Genomic DNA, 22,696 nt, shown 5'->3' with positions numbered 1-22,696 from the left:
AAAGAAAAAAAAAAATTTAACTATCACACATTCCAATCCTGTTGATTAACTAAATTTAAGTAATGTAAATACATACAATTTTTAGAGTGTCAGATGCATTCTTTTTTATGTAATTATATTCCATCAAAACCTGAAAAATATTAGTATTGAAATTAGAATCAGTTATACTTAATTAATATTATGCATAATTAATAAAAATAAAAATATACAGTTGTATCCTGATTGAGCATTTAATATTTTGAGGCAATTTTTCGAGCAGTCTCTGGAAAATTAAATTTGCATTTTGTAGCAAAACTACTAAAATAAAACTGATAATTTCAATTTGGTAAATTGATGCAGTATAGCTGATAAATGGGTTTTGTGCTATTAAATTCTGTATTTAGCTTTAGCAATGACAATGATAAACAAGAAAATCATGACAATAGGCTGTTGAAAATTAACAGAACTAATTTCTAAAAAAGTTGTGAAAGTGAGAAAAAAAAAACTCCTAAAGTCTGAGTGTTACTTTTGCGCGATCAGCTATTTTGGGTTACTTTGTTAAAGCAGCTGATAAATGGCTTTTGGGCCATTAAAGTCTGTATTTAGCAAATGACGATGATTAATGGGGTCAAAATCATGAAAATCGGTTGTTGAAAACTAACAGAACTAATTTCTTATATAGTTGTGGGAGGTGTAAAAAAAAACAAACTAAAGCCTGAGTGTTACTTCAAATCAGGTAAAAATTTGCCAAGTGTTCAATAACAACATCAGAAAACACAAGCGTCCTTGCTTATTTTACAATAATTAAAATGAATTATTTTTACAGTTTTTACTGTCACATCATAGATCAGGTAGGTACTCTATTTATATCGCACTAGAACTGCAAATTTGGACTATTGGTGATGGTCTGGAAAACACCCCTGAGGATGATCCGAAGACATGCCATCACAATTTGTAAGGCCACTTCCTCAAAGATCTGAAGGGGAAGGAAATTTTCTCCAGATCCCGGCACCCATGGTATTACGCAGCGACCGACCACGATTCTTATGAGCACCTATATTGCGAGTACTCGGTGGGTCTTAGTGGAGTCGAGGATCGAACCACGGACTGGAGTCTGATTTTTCTAATCAATACACTACCTTGACCCTCATAAATTAGGATACCTGGAATATGCAGTGTGCTGAACCCAGTGATTTGTTATATATAGTAAGATTAACATGAGGATTTGCAAGAATAAATATTTATTTCAGCATGATTAAAAATATTACTAAAAACTTAAACCTAAATAGATAAAGTAAATTATAAATTTTTTTCTCCAATTTTCTTAATTTAAAGTCTAATCCCAAATATACTCTTTTTTAAGGACACAGCCAACGAAAAAAAGTACTAGCAGAAGTAATAGTACTTTCTTTTCCTCACACAGGAACAGCACAATTTGCTATTAGCGACGTTTTGGGAAACATCCCTGAGGATTATCCGAAGACATGCCATCATAATTTTGCCCCTCTGCAGAGGGGATGGCATCCCCCACTTTGGTAGCCTGTTGATCTGCCACGAAGTTGAGCACTTTTTGATTGAACAGTTTAACAAGGACTGATACTGTGCACCTTTGTAAATTGGTCAAAGTGGTCACCCACCCTGTTACTGATAACAACCAGCATGAAAAAATATTTTTACATTAGTCCACTGCGTGAAAATCTAATTTAAAAACATTCTTTTCAATGTTCTTAAAAACATTCTTGAATTAAAATTTTATATTATTTTCATGTTAAATATTAGGTTATTTTTGAGATGAAATAGAATCTCATCGAAATGAACACGATCACAATTGCTGAAACAGTCCAGTTAGCAAAATTATTACATTGTCGAAAATATTAAGATAATGCAATGAGTTTTTGGTGAAATGAATGTATCAGTGAAGTGAACTACAGATAATATGACAATTGAAAACAATGAAATTGTTTTAGTATACAATGAAATGAATTAATACAATGAATTAATATACAATGAAATTGTTTTGGTAAAGTATCTTCAATGCATGTTAGACACTAATACTTAGGGCTAATTCTTCCCTATGAAAAATGTATCACTTAGATGATATAAGCAACTAAAATTACCAATTTCACAGATATTAATTTTAGAGGGAAAGTTAAGCACTTTTTTAAAATAAATGCCTGTTTTGGAGCAGATATGAGAAAATCCTCTGATAAATGTTTATTTTTCCGACTTTTAACTAGAATAAATTGGAGCAAGAATATAATAAATATATTTGGAGCAATTTTAATTTTGAGGAAAAATACATTTTTGAGATACAGGAATCAGCAATCATATCACTAAAATAATTACCTAGTTGATATATTTAGTTTAAATATTTAGTTGAGCAGCAATAATATTAATTTGAATAAAATACTGATATTACAGCTTCAAAACTGATTAATTAATACAATTTAACAATATGCAAGAGTAATTCATTAAAAAAATTTCTTACTTTTTCTAAAAGTGAAACAACTTTAGACAGGCTTGGAGTAAGTTCACCACATACTCTTACGGCAGGTTGCTACAATTACAAAAGAAAGCATTAAGAGTTACATAAGGTATAAAATTTACATCTTAATAAGACAGCAAAAAAATTTTAAAATTCAATTCGAAGCTTGTGTTTAAATGATATCTTTACAATTTAGATCAAGCAAATATTGATCAGAAATTTAAATAGTTGTTAAAATTTAAGATTGATTTCAAAGTGTCGCAGAAAATACATGTTCAATATTTAATTCATTCTCGATATTTACAGAAATTAACTACATGAAAATTAATTACATGTTAGTAACTCCCTCAGAATCAAGGATAATAATTTATGAATTACAACATAAATTTAAATAGTAAAGTGCATAAAATGATTGAAATTAGAGTTAAATAATTTTTCAGAGTCAGCATAAATTTAAACAGTTAAGTTCATAAATACAAAGTTTACCAAAAACTTACATAGTTTTATTAAAACAATGCGAGTTTATGACAAAACACCTTTCATAAATAAAGGCACATGTTATTTTATAAATGGCATTGAGACCTGATCCAATTCTGAGTTTATGACTATCAATATTAAGTTCCATAGTCTTGTAATTTCCAACCCAACCTAGAAGACCAAGGAACTCCTGGATCAAGCATTGGCACAAACTAGCCTTTGTAGAGGATTTTTAAATGAAATTAACTTGCATTTGTGTTACATAGAGAGGAAACCTCCCAAAACCTATAATGGTTAGCCCAACAGCAAGGGGATTTTAACCAATGATATGTTTACCACTGTGGTAGGTTAAAGCCGAAAGCAGAATTCATACCAACCAGCCAATACTGGGAATCAAAACTGGGTTACCTCATTGGGAGATAAGCACTAGCCAATGTCACTTAACAATACTTTGATTAGGCTCACTGTAATAACCATGAGGTCAGTAGTTTGTAAAGCGTCAAATTTTCCAATTAGCCTACAACATATTTCTACAAGCTGAAATGGCATTTATTTGAAACAAGAGAGTGCATTTATTTGGGTTTACTTTTTATTTAAAAAAAATCCATATATAGAATAACTTAACAGTTTTAAAAAGTAAAAGTTGCGAATAAAAAAAAGGCTATTCATCAAAAACAGGTGGCACAATTTGTTTATAATTTCAATCAAATTCTTAAAAAAATAGTGCAGTATTAATTAGAAACTAAAAAAGGCAAATAAAAAATATATGTTGCAAACTGAAAAGGCTTACATTGCTGATATTTTCAATCTCCCAACTGGTAATTGCAGTGCAGCTAGCCATGCGCAATGATAGTACTCGTAAACACTGAACAATATTTGCACTATCTGATAAGCCACATTCTTTGCAAAGGTCTAGAGTGGCTTGCTCTTCATCAATTCGCATTTTATAGGCTTCAGCTAGGTGATTGCTAGCATTCTGGAATTAAGTAACATAATTGAGAATAAATGTAGTTTGACATATAATTGAAAAATACAGAAAATAATGCTTAGATTGAAGAAAAATGAATTAGGTTAAATATATTTTGGTATAAAATTTTTGATTGGCAAAACCATTTGTAAATTTTTTTCGACAATCACAACCTTTTTGTTAGTTTATTATTTCAATTTTACTGTTAAAAAATAAATAAATAGACTGCAAATTGTCATACAATAGGTGAAATAGAAATTTGTCCAATGTATATGCCACAGGTACAGTTAGCATAAATACATTTCCGTGTGGATTGAAATATCCTAACAAAATATTAAGTACTATTATGTTAATGATAATTTGATATATTTCAGCTTGAAAACTAAGTTTTAATTGCATGAATATCAAAATTCAGAAAAATAAAAAGTCTAAAAGAGAAGAAGTATCGGGGGCGATTGAGAGTCCAACTAAAAAATCCTGAAAATTTCTTGAGTAAAATCATTTATGACTCATTTCAAAAGATTAATGTCTTTACAAATACAAATCATTGATATTTCCAGAACATTAAATTCTAAATAAATTATATACAGCATAATTTAAATGAATAATTATGAATAAGTTTACTTTTATCTTTAATCACATTTATTATTCTATCAGAAAAAACATTTACAAATGAAAGATATATGGTCAAAATATAAATTCTAGTTCTAATATTTTTAAATAAAATATACAAGAATTTTTATACATAAATGTGATTGATGATTTTTTGGAACTCTGGACCTAGGATTTCCGGAAACTTACGGAGCGCAATTAGGGAAAAATCCGGACTTTTTCCGCAGCACAACCACCTCTGAAGTATTATCTGAGGAATAACATTCAATAGTCCAAGGTAGAATAAATTATGGCTCTAGGTACAATATTATGTGCATTATGTTGCACTTTGGAACAATTTTCTCATTTTCTTTTTTAATCTAAAGTGTATTAAAGAAATTATTTACAAAAAATTACATTAATACACAAATGTAATATGAATTTTCCACAAAATTCCTATTTTTTTGCATAAAACTTAAAACCGGACCAAATTACAACATTCTTATCTATGTCTAAACATATTTTTTATAACAGTTATTTTAAAATAAATGTAATTCTTGTATACCTTAAACACATCATCAGGTTGTTTGATACCAACAAATTTCATATTCAGCCAAGGCTTTTTCCTTTTATTTCTCTAGAAAAAAAGTTTTATATTTTAATTATATCGTTTGAAAGCAATGGTGAGGTATTTGAAATATAAAAAACATACAACAGCAACTAATGATAAAAATACACAAGTGTTATTCTGTAAAGGGTAAAAATTTTTTTGAGCAAATAAACTTATTCTTTCAAGTGGTGATATACATTCATCATCTTTTGGTCACACATTTGAATTGATTTAACAAATATATCACCAAATTAAGCAAGATAACGTTTGAATCAAATTCACAACCCATAAGCAAATTCACAATGACATTCACAGGATAAACTTTAACAATTTACATTCTGCATGTGAAAAATGTACCTCCAAAGTTTCAGGAATAGCGCTGTCTAAATATAACAAGAAAAAAATAAACTTTCACAAAAAAGAATTTTAATATTTATTCAGAAAGTAAACTTTGTAAGTTTTATTGAAATTAATAGTAATTTCATCGATAATGTTTATTATATGTTTCTACAAATCAAATACTGTCTTAATTGATAAAATAAACATAAGAAAGAAGATAGAAATGTGTGTTTATAGTTTATTAAAAATAGAATAAAATAAGAGTCATATTTTCTTAATGATAAAAACTAAAAATAAAATTTATTAAATGCATTGAAAGGTAAAAAATGCTTAAATAACTTGAATTTGCCATTAAAATTTTTTTAAAGCCCAAAACACTCACAAAAAAATTTCAAAACAAAGCAAATATACCTGCTTCTCAGATCTGGTAGTCATGTTTATGTACACAAAAACTGTAGTATTGTACAAAGGATCCCCATTGTTGGATAGAAGCCTTAAATGACGATAGCCTAGAAAATTTAAAAAAGAGAAAAAAAATACCAATTTAAACATCTATGCAAATGGTAAAAAAAGAACATTTAGTTATAGATGACCAACTTAATATTGATAACTAGATATGAGAATTTTATATATATATATATACTTATAAAGCAGTTATTTTAAAAACAAATTAATTGGCTACAAACTACAATTTCAAGCATTTATAAAACCAATAATGAATTAAAGAAAAAGAGTCAGACAAATTTGTCTAAGCAGTACAGCTGGAACAGTTTCTTTGAACAGTAACTGTTATTTAGAGAGACAGAATCCAGGTATCATTATGGAAGGGGGAATAATACATATTACAAAATAAATCTTTATTTATTTATTGATTTAAGAGTAGCTTTATTTAGAACAGCTGTAACAACGTTTTTCAACAGATGAAATACAACATAGGAATAAAAACTATTATTTTTTATTTTTAGAAAAATCAATTCTCGATAGCACGATAGAACTGTTAAAAATATAAAAAGAAACCAATGCTCACATTGAACGCTAAAAGCGCAACTTTATGGAAATAACCCAAATATATACATCCACGGTGATTGTGTCGTCACTTGGACAATGGATCACGGAGGAGACATAGATAATGAAATCAACTTAATTGTTTTATTTTCTTTTCCTATTTTATGCTGTTACAATGCATATAATTAATAGATTAAATGTTTGTAGCTATTTTACTATCAAAATATTTTCTACTGTGATATGCTTTGCCCCATACCAACACGAACCTCAACTTATGACTAGTACTTTGTAACAAACTTAAACAAAAAAATTTGAAATAATAATATAATATACTTAACGAAGAAATATCTATGTAGTGTGTCTACCACTACAAAAATACAATTTCAATTCACTAGTACAGTAGGGAACCGATTATCCGGAACGATCGGGACCATCGCTATTCCGGATAACTGATTTTTCCGGTTTTCTGAATCGCTACGAAAAGCTGTTTCTTTTATTGTTAAACCCAACTTAAAAAAAAATATTTGGAAATAATCTTAAAAAGAAGAAAAAACGATGAAGTAATACACTAATGATTATTTCCAAAATGATGGTAAGGTAAACATCTTTCAAAAAAGAAAGAAAAATCCTAAAATCTTATGAGGAAAAAAACATTTAAAAAAAAAAATGGCTGGAAAATTTACCAAATTTCGTTCCGGTTTTTTGGTTTTCCGGTTTTCTGATTTCCGGATAACGGGTTCTGTACTGTATATAAGACATGTTAACTCGATTTTATGTTGGGGAACCTGTTCATAAATAAAGGTTGACATTGTTGATAACTACTCTCTCCACATTGGTGACCTGGACGTGATGTGAACATGCCTACCTTGACAGAAACTTCCACTTCGATATGAACATGCCTAACTTGACAGTTACGCTCACTTCAATCTGTACATGCCTACTTCGATGGATGATACACATTGAACAGTTGACTTGCTACTTGTAACTGTGACATTATCCACCGCCTCGCGCTGTTGCTACTCACTCTTGATCACACACAACATATTCACTCGACTGCTAATGGCAACACTGGAGCAACCACGACCGTGAAGTGAACTTAATACAGCTCTCACAATCAGCACTCAAAAGTACGGTGATCTTAATACAGCTCTCCCGGCTTCTCACAAAACATCAATGAAACAACAAGTGGTATCTGTTCATCAAATTCCATCACAGATATAATACTGGTAGGGGAGTACAGTAGTGTGTCTATCACAACAAAAATACAATTCTAATTCACCAGTATATAAGACATATTAACTATATTCTATGTTGGGGTACCTTTTCTTAGAGGAAGGTTGACATTGTTGATAACTACTATCCCCACAATCTGAGTATATAATATAGGGTGTAGAGTTTAATGACATAACCCTAGCAGCAAAATAATTTGGGCCCTCATTGGACCAATATTGACGAATCTTGGCTCAATAAGGCTTCAAAGGGTCGTTATTTCTCCGATATTGACCTTATATAGAAACGTCCGATTCGCCCGATATTTTACAACCAATAACGGCCTTATATAGAACTATCAGATTCACCCAATATTTTATATGTATTATTCCGCCAATATATGCTTTATATTGGTTCTTTACAGGCTGATATTGGATCCATATAGGACCAATATTAAAAAATCTAGACATCCCAATATTGGTCCCTTGGTGCATGTTTATATAGTTACCCATATTGAGCCAATTATTAGCTCAACTGGGGCTAAGGTGAAATCGTTGCTGGGAAAGTTTTAAGATTCCCTATGGTAGCACTTTTTGAAAATGTGGTAAGACTACCTAAAATACAGAAAACTGAGCAAAATGTTTTTAATTTTTTGCTGAAGTCTTGTACAGAATTATATACAAAAAGAATATTAAAATAAATCTTGATGGAGTTGTAATATGGAACAATGAAAACAGGTAGCAGATTGATCAAGAGCTATTTCAGATATAATTTGAGCTAGATATAAGATAATTTCATGCAGACATAGTAATTATATTCCCTGAAAAAAATATATAAATCGTGACTATGATGTTCTAATTCCTGTTCATCGTAAATAATAATATTCCATTTCAGAATTAATTCAGTATCATTTCCTTCCAATATTGGGTTTGTCGTGTCTAAGAATCAAACTTGATTCCTATTAATAATAAGTTCAATTAATAATGTAATTTTCCTTTCTAACTCTAAACAAGCTGTTGTGCATTAATAATCCTTTAAATATACAAACTTTATATTAACTTTTAAAATTTGTTTACAAATAATGTAATCGAATAAAATAAACTCATCCAGGTATCTAAATGATATACAAACTCATTTTCGAAAGTCGAGTCGTATTTTGCTGAAAACATTTTCTTGCCTTTTAAGGTTTTTACTTGAACACTTTTGTCCTCAACTTTAACCTGACAAGTGACTAATGGTATTAGCTAATAAGTAAAGAGTAAAAATACTATCCAAAGCAATTTAGAAGAGTCACTGATATAATAAACACTGTTTTTAAAACAAACATCCACATACCTTTCCTTAAGCAAGTTAGAGGAATACTATATTGACCAATAAAATCATCCCCGATAAATTCATCATCCAAAACCGCTATCCTCAATAGTGCTAGTTCAGGAACTGTAACTGTAAATTCGAAACTTTCATTGAAAACAGGAGAATGACCTATAAAATGAAAATTTTTAAGTAAATACTATATCACACATAAAAATAAATAACTTCAAAGTGAAGCAAGTAACATTTAACCTTCATGAGTCCTAGTTCGAACTTCTGCGCAATCAACAGCCATTCCGTGAATTTGGACGACAACATAAGGGTCTATTGATGTGGCTTTAGCTGATGCACCTTTTGGTTGGGGAAGTTGTTGAGCGCTTATAATCTAAACAGCAAAATAAATGCATAAAATAAAATAAAAAATAATCGACATTACAAATTATTCTTATAATGTAATTTAATTGCATGCAATATAAAAAAATACGAATTTAAATTTGAATCATAAACCCTTGTAACATTTAATTTTAAAAACTAAATTTAACAACTTTTAATGTAAATTGAAAGAGGCCTTTACACCAATAAAACAAACTATGCCGAAATGAAAAAAAAATATATCAGAAGACTATACACAAACTAAACACGTGATTTATATAAGGAATTTGTAGTAAACTAACATTGAGCAAACTAGTTACATGGGTCTTGGTTTTTGAAGAAAAAATGTGTGCTTGGATATATATATGTAGGATATATATATTCACTTAAATATAGAAATATAGGGATGTTATATATATTTCTACATTATTATATTCTCAGTGATGAGGTTTGATGTTTGACATTTTGGAACAGCCTGAAGTAGAAATTTTCATTGATTTTGGAAATAATTGGATCAATTTGGTCAAATTGATGCAATGAACAAAATTCTTTCACGGATGTCATATTTTTGGAACAATTTAGAGCGACTGGTTTGAACCATCATAGTTGCTAAGGTTTTGCAATTTATAATTATAAGTTGAATGTTTTTTTAATCAGTCCAAAGAGTTTATTCAATGATAAAAACTCAGCTATAGCTACCACTTTCTACTTTTTGCTCATTTGCTAAAAATTTTTACAATTTAGAGCAAAATTTACATAATTTTGTATTTTTTTTTTTAAAAAAAGAAAGAATTAATTCAAGCTTAGTTGAAAGAGTTTTGAAGAACATCATCACTGTGTTTGATAAATTCTTCTGTTGAACATTCTACCAAAACAACCTATTTTTGCATCTGAACTTTCAGTTTCTTGCCCCAATCACTTTAAAGTCTGATTCCAAAGAATCAAATCATCATTGTTTTGGCCTTACACTTTTCTGACTAGTAAAGAGCTATGAAACAAAAATCTTCTTAACTGGATTTTTTTCCCATCTGTTCTGGCAATATATGATCATACCAGCTAATTCTTTTAATTTTAATATTTTTTGAGGAACATGTCCTACAAAAAGAAACCTTTTGGAGGGTTTGATTTGAATGAAAGAGAAATCACTCTACTTGACAGATTTGATTTACATTGTTATATAATTGTACAGCATAGAGAACAATTATAACAGACATTTTGTATGTACTACTGAAACCAATTGAAATACAATGTTTTTAGTAAAATAACGATTGAAAAAGAAAAGTAAGTTTTAAAAATTTACTTTGAGAGAAAGAACTGTTGGTTCAACACCAGGGAGTGGGTCTTTGGAACATCCACCTGAATACAAGCACATATTGTTCCGAAGAAAAGAAGGTTTGAGGGTATACCCACAATTTCCATTCTGAAGAAACCAACCCTGGTAAATATCCATCATAAGTCCAGCAGTCTGATAATTCATAGCAACTGAAATATGAAAAAGGATAATTATAATCCACAATAAATATTTTTTAAAATAAAATAAATTTTTTAATTTTTATAAAAAAAACGTGCATGTAGCAAATTAATATTTAAATCACATGTATGGTTATTTACTCACAAAATATAAGTTGATTTGATTATACAAGATACAGGGTGCTGCAAAAATCATGCAAAAAGTAATTTTTGCAGAAAATGTAGATTTTATGAAAAGTTGCGAGTTTCTGTACATAGTTATGAGCATAAAGTAATATATATAAACAAGGGCAAAGGGAAGGGGCTTTGCAATCACATCACATTTCTCTTGCTCCAAATCCCTAAATGGTAAATTATATACCCCAGGAATGACTCAGCATTGCTTAACAATGTAAATGCATTTTTCTATCACGATGCACTCTTTTTCTAATATTCCAGTCTTTTTTTTTCATAGTAAACAACATTTTATTGCATAAATGGCACAAAATTCAAATTTTGCCTGATTTGAACTATATAAAGCTTTCAGATTAATAGATTTTTAAAAAAATGGTAAATAATAATGTGCTTAGACAAAAAAAAATTTAAAAATGTAATTTATGTTTGAGTAAGATAGTTAATTTTTTTAAAATCATATTCTGAAATCTTCTTTTAAGCATCTCCAACTACTTTAAAACCCATATGATTGGAATATTTTTAACTCCCTAAAGTCCACTTTGATTAACTTTCCATTCATTGCCTTTCTATTAACAGTGAGTTTTTCCTTAATGCCAAATTATAGAGGTATTTGTTAGTAGGGCTTACCAGTTACAGGGTAAGGGGCAATATAGTGAAAGGCCACACTTTTTATGAAAAAGGTATTCTTACATCAAGCTGTTCCTTTGCATTGTTTCCAGATGGAAATTTTTAACTGAGAGCAGCACAATACTCAGCATATACGAGTAATACTGCCAATATGGAACTCGCGGCATTTTTCACCAAAATTATTCTGAAAAAATGTCCTTCAACATAATTTTTAAATGTGGCTTATTACAATCTATTCTAAAAACTAAGAATGGAACTTCATAATAATACGTAATATCAAAGATCTTCTGAGCTGAAAATTACACTCCATTCTAAAAACTAAGAATGGAACTTCATAATAATGCATAATATCAAAGATCTGGTGAGAAGAAAATTTACAAGTCAAATTGGAAATTATTCCAATTAACAATTAGGCAAAGCTAATTTAAGATTAGTATATTTAAAGTGAATCCCTTGAGTTAACTTCGATCTAAATTCCTAATTCATTTGTTATATAGCCAAAATGTAAATTCAGGTATCTGTTAAATTTTAGATTTTCAAATCCATGACTTTTCATGACAAATTCCAAGAATTTTTTATAATTTAACAAAGTTACTATTTTCTCTGACAAAAACACAACAATAAATTTAAAAAAGCATTATAAAAACATTGATTGAAATCATAGGTATAACCAAAACTTTTATACTCTGCATCTTAATATTTATAGATTTTAAATTCAAAAAACAGAGTAAAGAAAGAGTTGAAGCAATAAAATAGCTGAAAAAATATAAAAGCAAAAATTTTTCTTCTTCTTTTTTACTGCAGAATTATATTCTAAACATACTTTTCTTGTTCATCAGAAAGGAAAGAAATACTTCTGTTCTTATTTCGGAATTAAAAAAATTTGCCAATGACTGGCTAGCATCAGCTAGAATTTTAAATTGATAAAATAAAAAAATTAAATAATAATAAAAATTCTGAAATCTCAGAAGTTTAAAGTTAATTCCCTCTAGAATTGTTTTTTCTTTAATTTTTTGAAAGAACACAATAATTTTTAAAGAACATGATAAAAACATTTTATATTTTAATAAAATATGACTGTGAGTGGGGATTTTTAACAAATTTAAATATTCGGAACACTGTGAAAATGAGGGGGGATTACATTTTAAAAATTTGATTTTTCGGCGACATAAATCTATGACTTTCCATGATTTTTTTAAAAAAATAGCTAAAATCATTACAAATTTTTCTCAATACCGAAATTCATGACTTTCCAGGTGTGCGGATACCCTGTAAATTTAAAAACCATATAAATAATTCAAAAAAATTCTTATATCTGACACTCTATTTTTCAATAATATAATATGAAACTCAATCCAACACCCTGTTTTATATCATTAAATTTAATTCCTTTCAATTAAATTCTAAGTTTTGAAAAGTATGAAAATGTGGACTGAAATGTAGGATTGCAGCTGGAAAATATCATTAGCAATAAGTTCAAACTATTCTTACAGTTCTTCACAAAAAAGAAACAGTTCCAAATTCGACATACCTAACTGACAACCAACGCTCCAAAACTCTAAAGGATTATAGTTACTGCTATCCACACGGTTACTGTTTGGAAAGACATGAGTGAGGTACCGTTTGTTGTGGTTCACCATCTCTTCGGCCGAGCACTGAGCCAGCTTAGAAGCCATGTTTTCAGAAAAGGAAGAAACATCTGCCAGCCGTTCTAAAATGAAAATTTCATAAAAAAATTCCTTTAAACATTAATAAGAATAAACAAAGTATTAAAATCGATATAAAAGCTGACAACTCATTAAACTAGTATTTTTTTATAACCTTCCTACCTTCACTTAAATTTAAAACTATAGGTTTCTGAAATCAGTTCTTAAAATTTGTGAAATAAATTCTCTGCAGTAATGAATGTTAAACTAATTTTGAGAATTTAAATTTTTTTTGTCAATTTACATTTGAAGATCTAGGAGGAAGAATGGTTTTAGTCCATTTGTCACAAAACTGAGGATCAGATCACCACCTGTTACATTTTGAGGCTTTCTAAGTTTTGACAAATCAATGATGTGGAAAATTGGATCTTGTGGAAGAGTGGTTGTGTGAGAGGGGGGGGGGCAGTTCCTGTCAGGGTTCCTGATTTTTTTGATTTTTTTAAAAAAAATCAAAAGAATCAGATTTTTTTGATTTAAATCGGATTTTTTTGATTTAAATCAGATTTTTTTGATTTTTATTCAAATACACTGTAAGAACTTTAATTTATGATTAAAAAAAATTATAAATGTTTAATCAAATTAACTTAATATTAAAACTATATTGTAACAATATTTTAGAAGCTCTAACTAAAATAATTTTTCATTATAATACATGGCTTTGAATGCATAGCAACCATTTTGAAACAAATGCATGATTGAAATTTAAAGACTAGATGAAATAGAGAATTTAAAGAATACTTAAACTATTAAAATAAAGTTTCAATTACCAAATCATAACTTTAATTTAAAATTGTGATTTCTTTTTTTTCCTCTTGATTTTTAAAATGACAAAATAAATGTAGCAGATTGTGTTTATAAATGTAGTCATTCATCAAAAAATAAATAAATATTTAATCTATATATTTTTATATTAAAATATTCACTTTTAATTCTATATCAAAATAGATAATTTAAGTTAAAAAAAATTAGAAAATCTATGTACTCATTGGAATTTTTTTTCACAAAATTTCTTTATAGAAAATCAGATAATGTCAAAGATACTGTAAACATATTATGAGAAAAAAATACCAGTTAATAACCCTACTGCATCAAATAGACTTTGAAAAGGAAGAATGACACTATATAAGGAAAAAAACATCTGAATTCATCAGCCCTTTTTTTTTCTTTTTCTGTTTTTGGCATATTAGGGTAATTTCTTTTTAATATAACCTCAAGCTTCAGAAATATACATTTTCCACCAATAAAATATGATGTAGATTTTAATTCACGCTTTTTCATTCAAAAGGTAGAATTTTAATTAACATTATTTGTATTATTTTTTGAAAAAAATTCATGTTTATTAATTACTTTCTACAGCTATGCAAGTCTATATTAAGACAGCATTAAATGTTTACTTTAATCTGTACTTTTAATCTCAAGAATCAAAAGATTTTTAAAAATGTAATTTGAAATGTGTTGGAATTTAACACACACCAAGAAAGTAATTTCGTTAACTAAAATTAATTAATGCAGCAATTTATTTAAATTAAATTTTAATACTAAGAAAAGAAAATAATAGAAGTATCAAAAATTTAAAACACTGTCTTTTAACTTTTAAAATCAATATATATAGATAAAAAAAATTTAGTTGATTTAAATCAATGATTTTTAAAAAAAAATCATTTGATTGAAATCATGATTTAAATCGTTATTTAAATCAAGCTGATTTAAATCAACGAACCCTGGTTCCTGTTCCCTTGAAATACATTCTTTTCAACAGCTTTTCAAAGTTTCAAATATATTAAGATCGAACAACTCATAACAGTTTTGAAATCAATGCATGAAAAAATTCTATAGTACTGTTGCATTGAAAAAATATCCATATCAATTAGTTCATATTTCCTCATACCAATATATAATTAATATTTATAATTGAGATCAAGATTCCCTGAATCAGATAATTTTAAAGTAGGGCTTTAATAATCTCAAAATAAAAACATGGTGAATATGCTACTGATCATTTTTTTTACAAAAATTATTTAAATGGACGATTCCTCAATTTATTATTTAAAAATTCTCTGATATGATTAGGGTTAATATGAAAAGGTTGAAACAATGAATTCTGTGGATAAGACCATATAGCTGAACCAATTATATAATCAGAAGACATTCCATGAATAGGAACTACCAAATTTTGCAATTTCAATTAAATAAAAAGATATTTTATTTAATTAATTAGATAGTTAATTAAAATAAAAGATGTTTTTAGCAAAAATTAATTCTTTAAATCTATTTTTTAAAATTCCATATTTCTATTCTTACCAAATGGGATATTCTGAATAGGGCTATAACAAATATTCGGTCACTATTTGAAATTCAGCCTTTTTGCCGAATATTTAGTTGGCCGAATGTTTGGCCAAATATTCGGCAAAGTATTTTTCAAAAAAGTTTTTTTAAAATTAGAATAGATTAATAGAAATAATAAAAAATCGTAACACATTATTAGAAAATACCTTCCCTACAATAATGGAAGACACTTTCAGTTTTTGACATTTTTTAAACTTTCTCAAGAAATACTAAGAGGAATATTTTGTAACTGTAGAGATGTTTAGCTAATGGGATTTTTCATTCCTAGCAATCAGGTTAGAATCTTTCAAAGGTTTGAGAACCGACAGGAAATCATCAAAAAAAAAAAAAAAGTCTTTTTGAACACCATATGCCAGAAAATCAAGCAATAAGCTTGTAACTTGTATCAATTACTTTACTTACTATATCAATGTTATATTATATCAATAATGGCAAAAAATTTTTTAAACCAAGCTTATGGAGATAAGGACATTTTTATAAAAAACTAATTTTTTTTGTCTTATGTTCTTTTTTGTTGATATAACTTTAAAAATATTCATTAAAACAATTTTTTCGGAGTACTTTAAAATTAATTACCAAATTATTAATTTCAAATTACTCCAAAACAATTTGAATAAAATTTGTTAAAAACTAGGCAAAGTATGATTATTTTAAGTAGTTTATTTTTAAAGAGCATGTGCAAGAAAAAATGTAAATTATTTTTTTCCTTCATAATTTTACAGTGAATCATATTTGGCAACTAATTGAAAAAAAACTGATTTGAATATCTTAAGAATTTAAAAAGTCTTAAGCAATTTTCCAAGTAAATGTACTTTTAAAAAAAAGCTTAAAACTAAACTAAGGTGGTTTCACAAATTTCATTATAGGTTATTATAGGGTTGTGAAATTTGCTATACTACCAAAATAAAATTTGCAGAAAATCCCTGATCAAGACCTGGTGAATTGCGGGGAACTTCTCAATTTTTAAGACATTCAAATCAGATTTTCTCCATTAATTGCCAAGTACAATTTACTGCAAAATTAAGAAGAAAAAAAATGTTTTTTTCCGCACTTCTGCTTAACAAAATGTAAATATGAGAATAGGCTGCTTAGCAACGTGTTTGTTTTAGTTTTGATAATCATGAAAATTTGAAATTTAACACAACAAAAGAATTTGGAATCTTGACGTTCACAGTCATTTGCGTTTGCAGTCATGTTGCGTTTACATGCTGCATAATGTTGCATTTACAGTCATGCAAGTTTAAAGCTTAAGGCAACAAGGTTAAAGTAACTTAAGGCACTTTAAAGTAATTTAATATTAAATTGAAATTTTAATATTAAAACTTACGTATTTCTTCAGGTAGTTCAATATCCCAAAATCGTATTCGCGTTAAAGTGACAAGATCAGATAAAGATCGACAGAGCTTGATTTTTTTCAGCATAGTCTAAAAAAAAAGAGAGGCTAATCTTAGAAAAAATAAACTTGTAGATTTGTTACAACATATTTAAAGACAAATTTTCGGTAAATTAACTCTTTTGGTAATTATTTATAAAATACTATAACTAGTACTAAAACATCTTTTGAATTCCAGAATTTTTCAAAAACAATGTAAAAAAAAAAACATACCTAATCATAACTCTGGAAATGATAAAGCAATATAGTAATTTTCATTTATAATAGCATAGTAGCTCTCATCAAATAGTAATATATAGTGACGGACATAAATATAAATTAACAGATTGAATTTTTATTTCAGATTGATCTCCATTAAGATTATTTTTTAATTTGCCCATTTTACCATGTATCATAAAAAATTAAGAATATACAAATGATCTTTTGTAAGTATATTGAAAATTAAATTTACAAAAGAAAGCTAGTTCACAAGAAAAGATAATGCAAAAAAACTATATTTTTTGCATTACATTTTATTTTATCGATTGAAAATTAGTACTGTGAGGACAAAAACAGAACAGTATACTACTTAATTTTATAAATGAAAATAGTTATTTTAATGAGTTTTATCATAAATAAAGATGCTAAATTATTCAGAGAGTTTTCAAATATTAAATAAAAATAGCTTCTTTCATTCAAGAGTGTTACTGAACTTGATGAAAAAATGTATGTAATTTTAAACTAATTTACTTTTTACACCATATTTATTAATAATACACTAAATATGGTAGCATAAGCTTAATGAAGAGATTTTTTAACAGTATCAATTTTATTAAATTGATGTTGTTAAAAAGCAATAATGAGAATTTTTAAATTTGTATTAGTAAGCACTATATTCTTATAAATTAAAATATTTTTAACAATTAACAGAATTACCTCTACATAAACTCATTTAAAGAAAAATTCAACAAAACAATTTATCATTAAAATAGACTCTCTCAAAATATTTTATCTTAAAACTGAACATCACCTAAATTATTTTATTGTAAAAACAAACCCTTCGCAAAATATTTTATCTTGCCTACAAATTCTTCACAATATTTTTTGTTTAAGAAATCAACTCCTTACAAAATATACTACTTTCGAGAATGCACTTGATGGCATCTTTAATTGATAACTTTAAAAATAAAACTCTCTGAAAGACATGGTTTTTACCCCCCAAAAAATGAGGCCCTATTTTTACATATCCACTGACTGAACGAACTTATTCACCAGAAATTTCAAATTCAGAAAGTTATGAGTAAATCTTTTTAAAAACAGGACCCTTTACAAAAAGTCTGGAATAAAACCTAAAAAAAACTTACCTAACCTTACCTTAAAACCTAAACCTTGTTTGCACATGGGTAGTATTACAAAACTAACCATGTGCAAACAAAAAAATAACAAATTTAACAGAGGTAACGAAAGTTTAAAAATGACATTAATATACTGAAATTTAAAACTATGATACATATTTTTACATACTTTACTGCTGGTACACTCTTGGTATTCATCTTCATCAGATACATCTCCAACAGGTTCAGACAAGTTTGGAGATAGTTTTTTACCCTGTAAAAATGTGATTGTTTTATAGACAATAAATTACTTCATAAATAAAAATTAGCAAGTTAACAAAATACTGCTTAACAACATGTGTGCTAAGATAGTATCTGTAAACAAGTTCATTATAGGCATGCAGAGTTATATCATTATAGAAATAGGTTTACATATCAGCAAATGAATTAACATAGATTGTTTTCATCTATCAGGGGTGATTGTGAGTCCAAGTCAAAATTCCAGAAAATTTCCTAAGTTTAAAAAAAAAAAAAAAAAAAAAAAAAAAAAAAAAAAAAAACAGTTTAAATTGAAACATTTGAACAAAAATGTAAACAAGGTTTTTTTTATTTTTATCAATATTTCTTAGTTTACTTAAAATATATTTAAAATTTTACACATACCTATGATGGCCTGGAGAAGTAATTAAAATTTACAAATAGGTCTTTCTTTTTTGAGTTTATGATTATAACAACTATTTAATGATAAAAAATGAATATTAATCATGAATATCAGTTTATAAAGCATCTCTCTGGCTCTCCCTTACAAACAAATAAAATAAACTGTGTTTTTAAGTTCCACCTTTGAAAATTTGATTTCCGGAAACTTCTGTGATCAATGATTTTTTTAAACGTCTGGACCTTCGATCTCCGGAAACTTCCGGATCACTGTTAGCGAAAAATCCGGATTTTTCCGAAACACAATCAGCCCTGTCTATATGAAAACGGTTATTTGAATCGTCGAAACGGTTATCTATATGGTAACGGTTGAATACAGCTCATAAGTAAATTAGTTTTCTACTCCTCAAAAAAATAAGCTTTTATTTTTTTTAAAAAAAATAGCATATAAAATATTTAACTAAAAGTAAAAAGAATCTTAGATACTTGAAAAAATTGACATACTAAAAAAGTTAATTAATTTCAGGTAATAAAAATTTTGTTGACTTGTTACTCTCTTTGAAAAATTAGTACTAAAAGTGAATTTCATAAAATCCCAGCTCTTTTAACTCTCTGGTTCCTGGGATCTGAAATTCCCTACCTCACTTAGATTGCCGAAATATCCAAGAATTTGTTCGCTAACTTCCTTCCCCTTTTTTTCTGCAAGCTACGATAATCAACTCCCCGACAATGGGAAGTGCTAAGGAGTTGAAACCAAAGACTTTTCAGGAACGAACGAGGGTTGTATTGAAAAAAATCGTTGCTTTCTGTTTTTTTTATTTTCCTTTTATTTATACTCTTTTTAATAAAAAATCTTTTGTTTTAACCATTACTCAAATGTATCAAAAAAGATTTTTATTTTAAATAATCTTTGAATAAATAATCTTTTCTGAATTTTTTTTATAAATAGAAAAAATACAGTTCCAGTTTTTGGTGATTGAAATCAGAATTACCAACTAAACACTAACAGGGTTGCCACAGAAAAAAATAAACAAAATAGTAGCTTCTAGTAGCCTAAAGCATGAAAAAAGTCATCTAAAATTATGAAAATAGTTGCCTAAATAAGAACAAAAACTTTTCAATAATATAACTAAAATTTTATTAAATGACTTTATTGCAATATACCATGATCCATTTAGTCAAGTTGATGGCCAATATGATAATTTTTAAATAAAAGTTAGTGTTCTAGCACTAAATTTTTATATAAAAAAATGAGTATATTTGCAGAAAATTAAATACTTTCAAATGCTAGAATTTATTCAGAAAAAAAAATTTGTTAAAAAAAACATACTCTTTCTATTAATTTTCCCTTTTATCAAATATATATTGAAAAGTGATTACTAAAATTTGAAATTCACTCATCATAACATCGTATTAAAAATGAGGTTCTTTAAAATTATGCAGAATTTCATAGCAATAACTGTTGAAAAAGCGATTGAGAAACAATTTGCGCAAATTGAGTGCATTAAAAAGTGATGACTCAAATTTGCAATTCCATTTTTAATTTTTTAAGAAAAATAAATCATTACGTTCAGAAGCTACTGCGGGCCGCAGGTTGTCAACCTAATTTATGCTAAAAAAACATTGCTAGGAGAACAGAAAAGTCTCCTAATAGTCTCTTTTTCCTGAAAATAGTTGCTTTTTTAGCCTTTTCAGGCAAAAAAAGTTGCCATAGCTGCCTCAGGTCAAAAATAGTTGCAAATAGTCGCCTGTGGCAACCCTGCACTAAAGAAAAGTACTATCCAGTCTTACAACGAAACTTAATTTTATTGATAATCCCTAATATCAAAGAAGGTTCTGCAGAAGCGACCTTATTTTTATGACTTTTCATTTTTGGGGGGAGAAAAGCCCGTCAAAACTTGGGAAAATCTAGTTGGCCGGGCGTTTGACACACATCGAGACAAAAAGAGTTAATTCTTATGAGATTAATTTGTTAGAAAATTGGATATAATGTTCCAAATATTTTCTTTATTTATCAGATTAGAGGGCTCTGGTAAATTTCACACATAGCTGTTTTGGTATAAAGTTAAGCAACACATTTTGATTGTGAATATTCTTAATAAAAAAAATTAAAAAAATACATAGCAGTACACAGAAACTGTTAGTAATTTTCACACTCTTACACTTTGAACAATGCCTTAATTGCAAAAACAATCTGAAAATGGTACAAAATTCAGGAAGTTTTGAGAGAGAATTGTCTAGATCAAAATGGTATGGCAAATCAATATCGAGGAAATGAATGTTCTCTCAATATAATCCTTCGTCACAGTATGTTACACTGAATAAAATCAATTTTAAATTCTGCATTTATTTTATTGCAATCTTTTAAAACTGAACTCTTATGAAAAACTTAATTATTAACTAAAACTAGTAGAATAATATGTGCAAAAAAATAATAAACAGAGTTGAAGGAGAGGATACTAATAATATTAAAGCAAATAATAAGGAAAAAGTTCATACTTTTATAATAATTTTTCCTTTCAGATGCTCAGGAGACATACTGGAAATTTTGAAAGATCCATCTTTACTTGGCATATACAAATTGTCCCCAAAAACTTTTATAAATAGTGATGTGACTTTTTCTTGATTCTCTAGATTGCAATGATTTTCTAGATGAATTATGAGTGGATACCTAAGAAAACAAAACTCTAATATATTACAAATAAAGAAAGTTACGTATAATGGAAAAAGAACAATAAAAGATTATAAATAAAAATAATGCACAATACATGTCTGGACAGTAAGTTCCAGCTATTGCTGCAGCAATACTCACAACCCTCTAATAATGTATAGTTGTCATTACGTTCATTTGCTTTTTTTTTTGACACAACAACCTAACTTGCTACATCTGTCCCAGTCAGCAGCCACCATTGTTGTCTACTCAGCGCTAATTTTGTTGAAGTGCCATTCAACATTATTAAGCCACTAAGTAGGTGGCTGTCTTCTTTTACTGAAACCTAAGGACTAGCTAAATATAAGATTTTTTTTCTAGATTGGGGATTTTTAATCTTTGTAAGTACTCAATCCCATTAATGGAGTAGCGGTGGCTCAGAGAATAGAGCATTCACCCCCAAATATGATTGACCAGCTCCAAATTTTAGAGTTGGTATTAATTTTGCTCCAGGCTTGCACTGACCACAGTGCTTACGTAAAAATATCTAGTATCCGTGATAGACAAATCTTGGATTTGAATGCCCTTGCCGTTAGAGATTTTTGTAGTGCTAGCCGTTAGAGATTTTTATGGTAATGTAAATGCAGGTCAGTTTCATAAAAAAGTCCTCCATGAAGGCTAGTTTGTCCCAATGCTTGATAGAAGAGTTCCCTTGTCTTCTGGGTTGAGTTCAAAATTACAAGGCTACGGAAATGAACATTGCTAATTGTAAATTCAGAATTGGTTTGACAATTTAACGCCGGTTATAAAACATAATAAAATTCCTTTGAAGCGTTAACACACAAAAGTATTACCACTTTTATTATTTTAATATATTTTGATTCAGAATATAATTAATGAATCTCATTGAAGCACAAAACTGTTCGAGATGAAGCAGTAAGAATTAAAAGAAAAATAAATATTAAAATGTCTCTCTCCATTACAATAATATCTCACATAGAAATATTTGAAAAAT

General features: G+C 28.0%; 1 protein-coding gene across 1 annotated transcript in view; it reads right to left on the bottom strand.

Moving 5' to 3' along the window:
* Positions 1-76: 76 nt before the first annotated feature.
* LOC107449745 (inactive phospholipase C-like protein 2) overlaps positions 77-22,696 on the bottom strand; it is a gene marked incomplete at its 3' end in the record, with an annotated part of 41,214 nt that continues 18,594 nt past the window's right edge. The window contains 12 exon segments of the mRNA XM_043039593.2: positions 77-130; positions 2,468-2,536; positions 3,732-3,917; positions 5,065-5,136; positions 5,860-5,957; positions 8,998-9,144; positions 9,226-9,358; positions 10,646-10,827; positions 13,148-13,327; positions 16,996-17,092; positions 18,565-18,648; positions 21,531-21,702. Coding sequence (XP_042895527.1) covers positions 77-130; positions 2,468-2,536; positions 3,732-3,917; positions 5,065-5,136; positions 5,860-5,957; positions 8,998-9,144; positions 9,226-9,358; positions 10,646-10,827; positions 13,148-13,327; positions 16,996-17,092; positions 18,565-18,648; positions 21,531-21,702 — 1,474 coding nt within the window.

The sequence above is a fragment of the Parasteatoda tepidariorum genome, chromosome 7 (assembly GCF_043381705.1).
Source record: "Parasteatoda tepidariorum isolate YZ-2023 chromosome 7, CAS_Ptep_4.0, whole genome shotgun sequence".
NCBI classification, from domain to species: domain Eukaryota; kingdom Metazoa; phylum Arthropoda; class Arachnida; order Araneae; family Theridiidae; genus Parasteatoda; species Parasteatoda tepidariorum.
The sequence above is the reverse complement of the archived record's forward strand: the minus strand, read 5'-3'. Positions and strand labels throughout refer to the sequence as shown.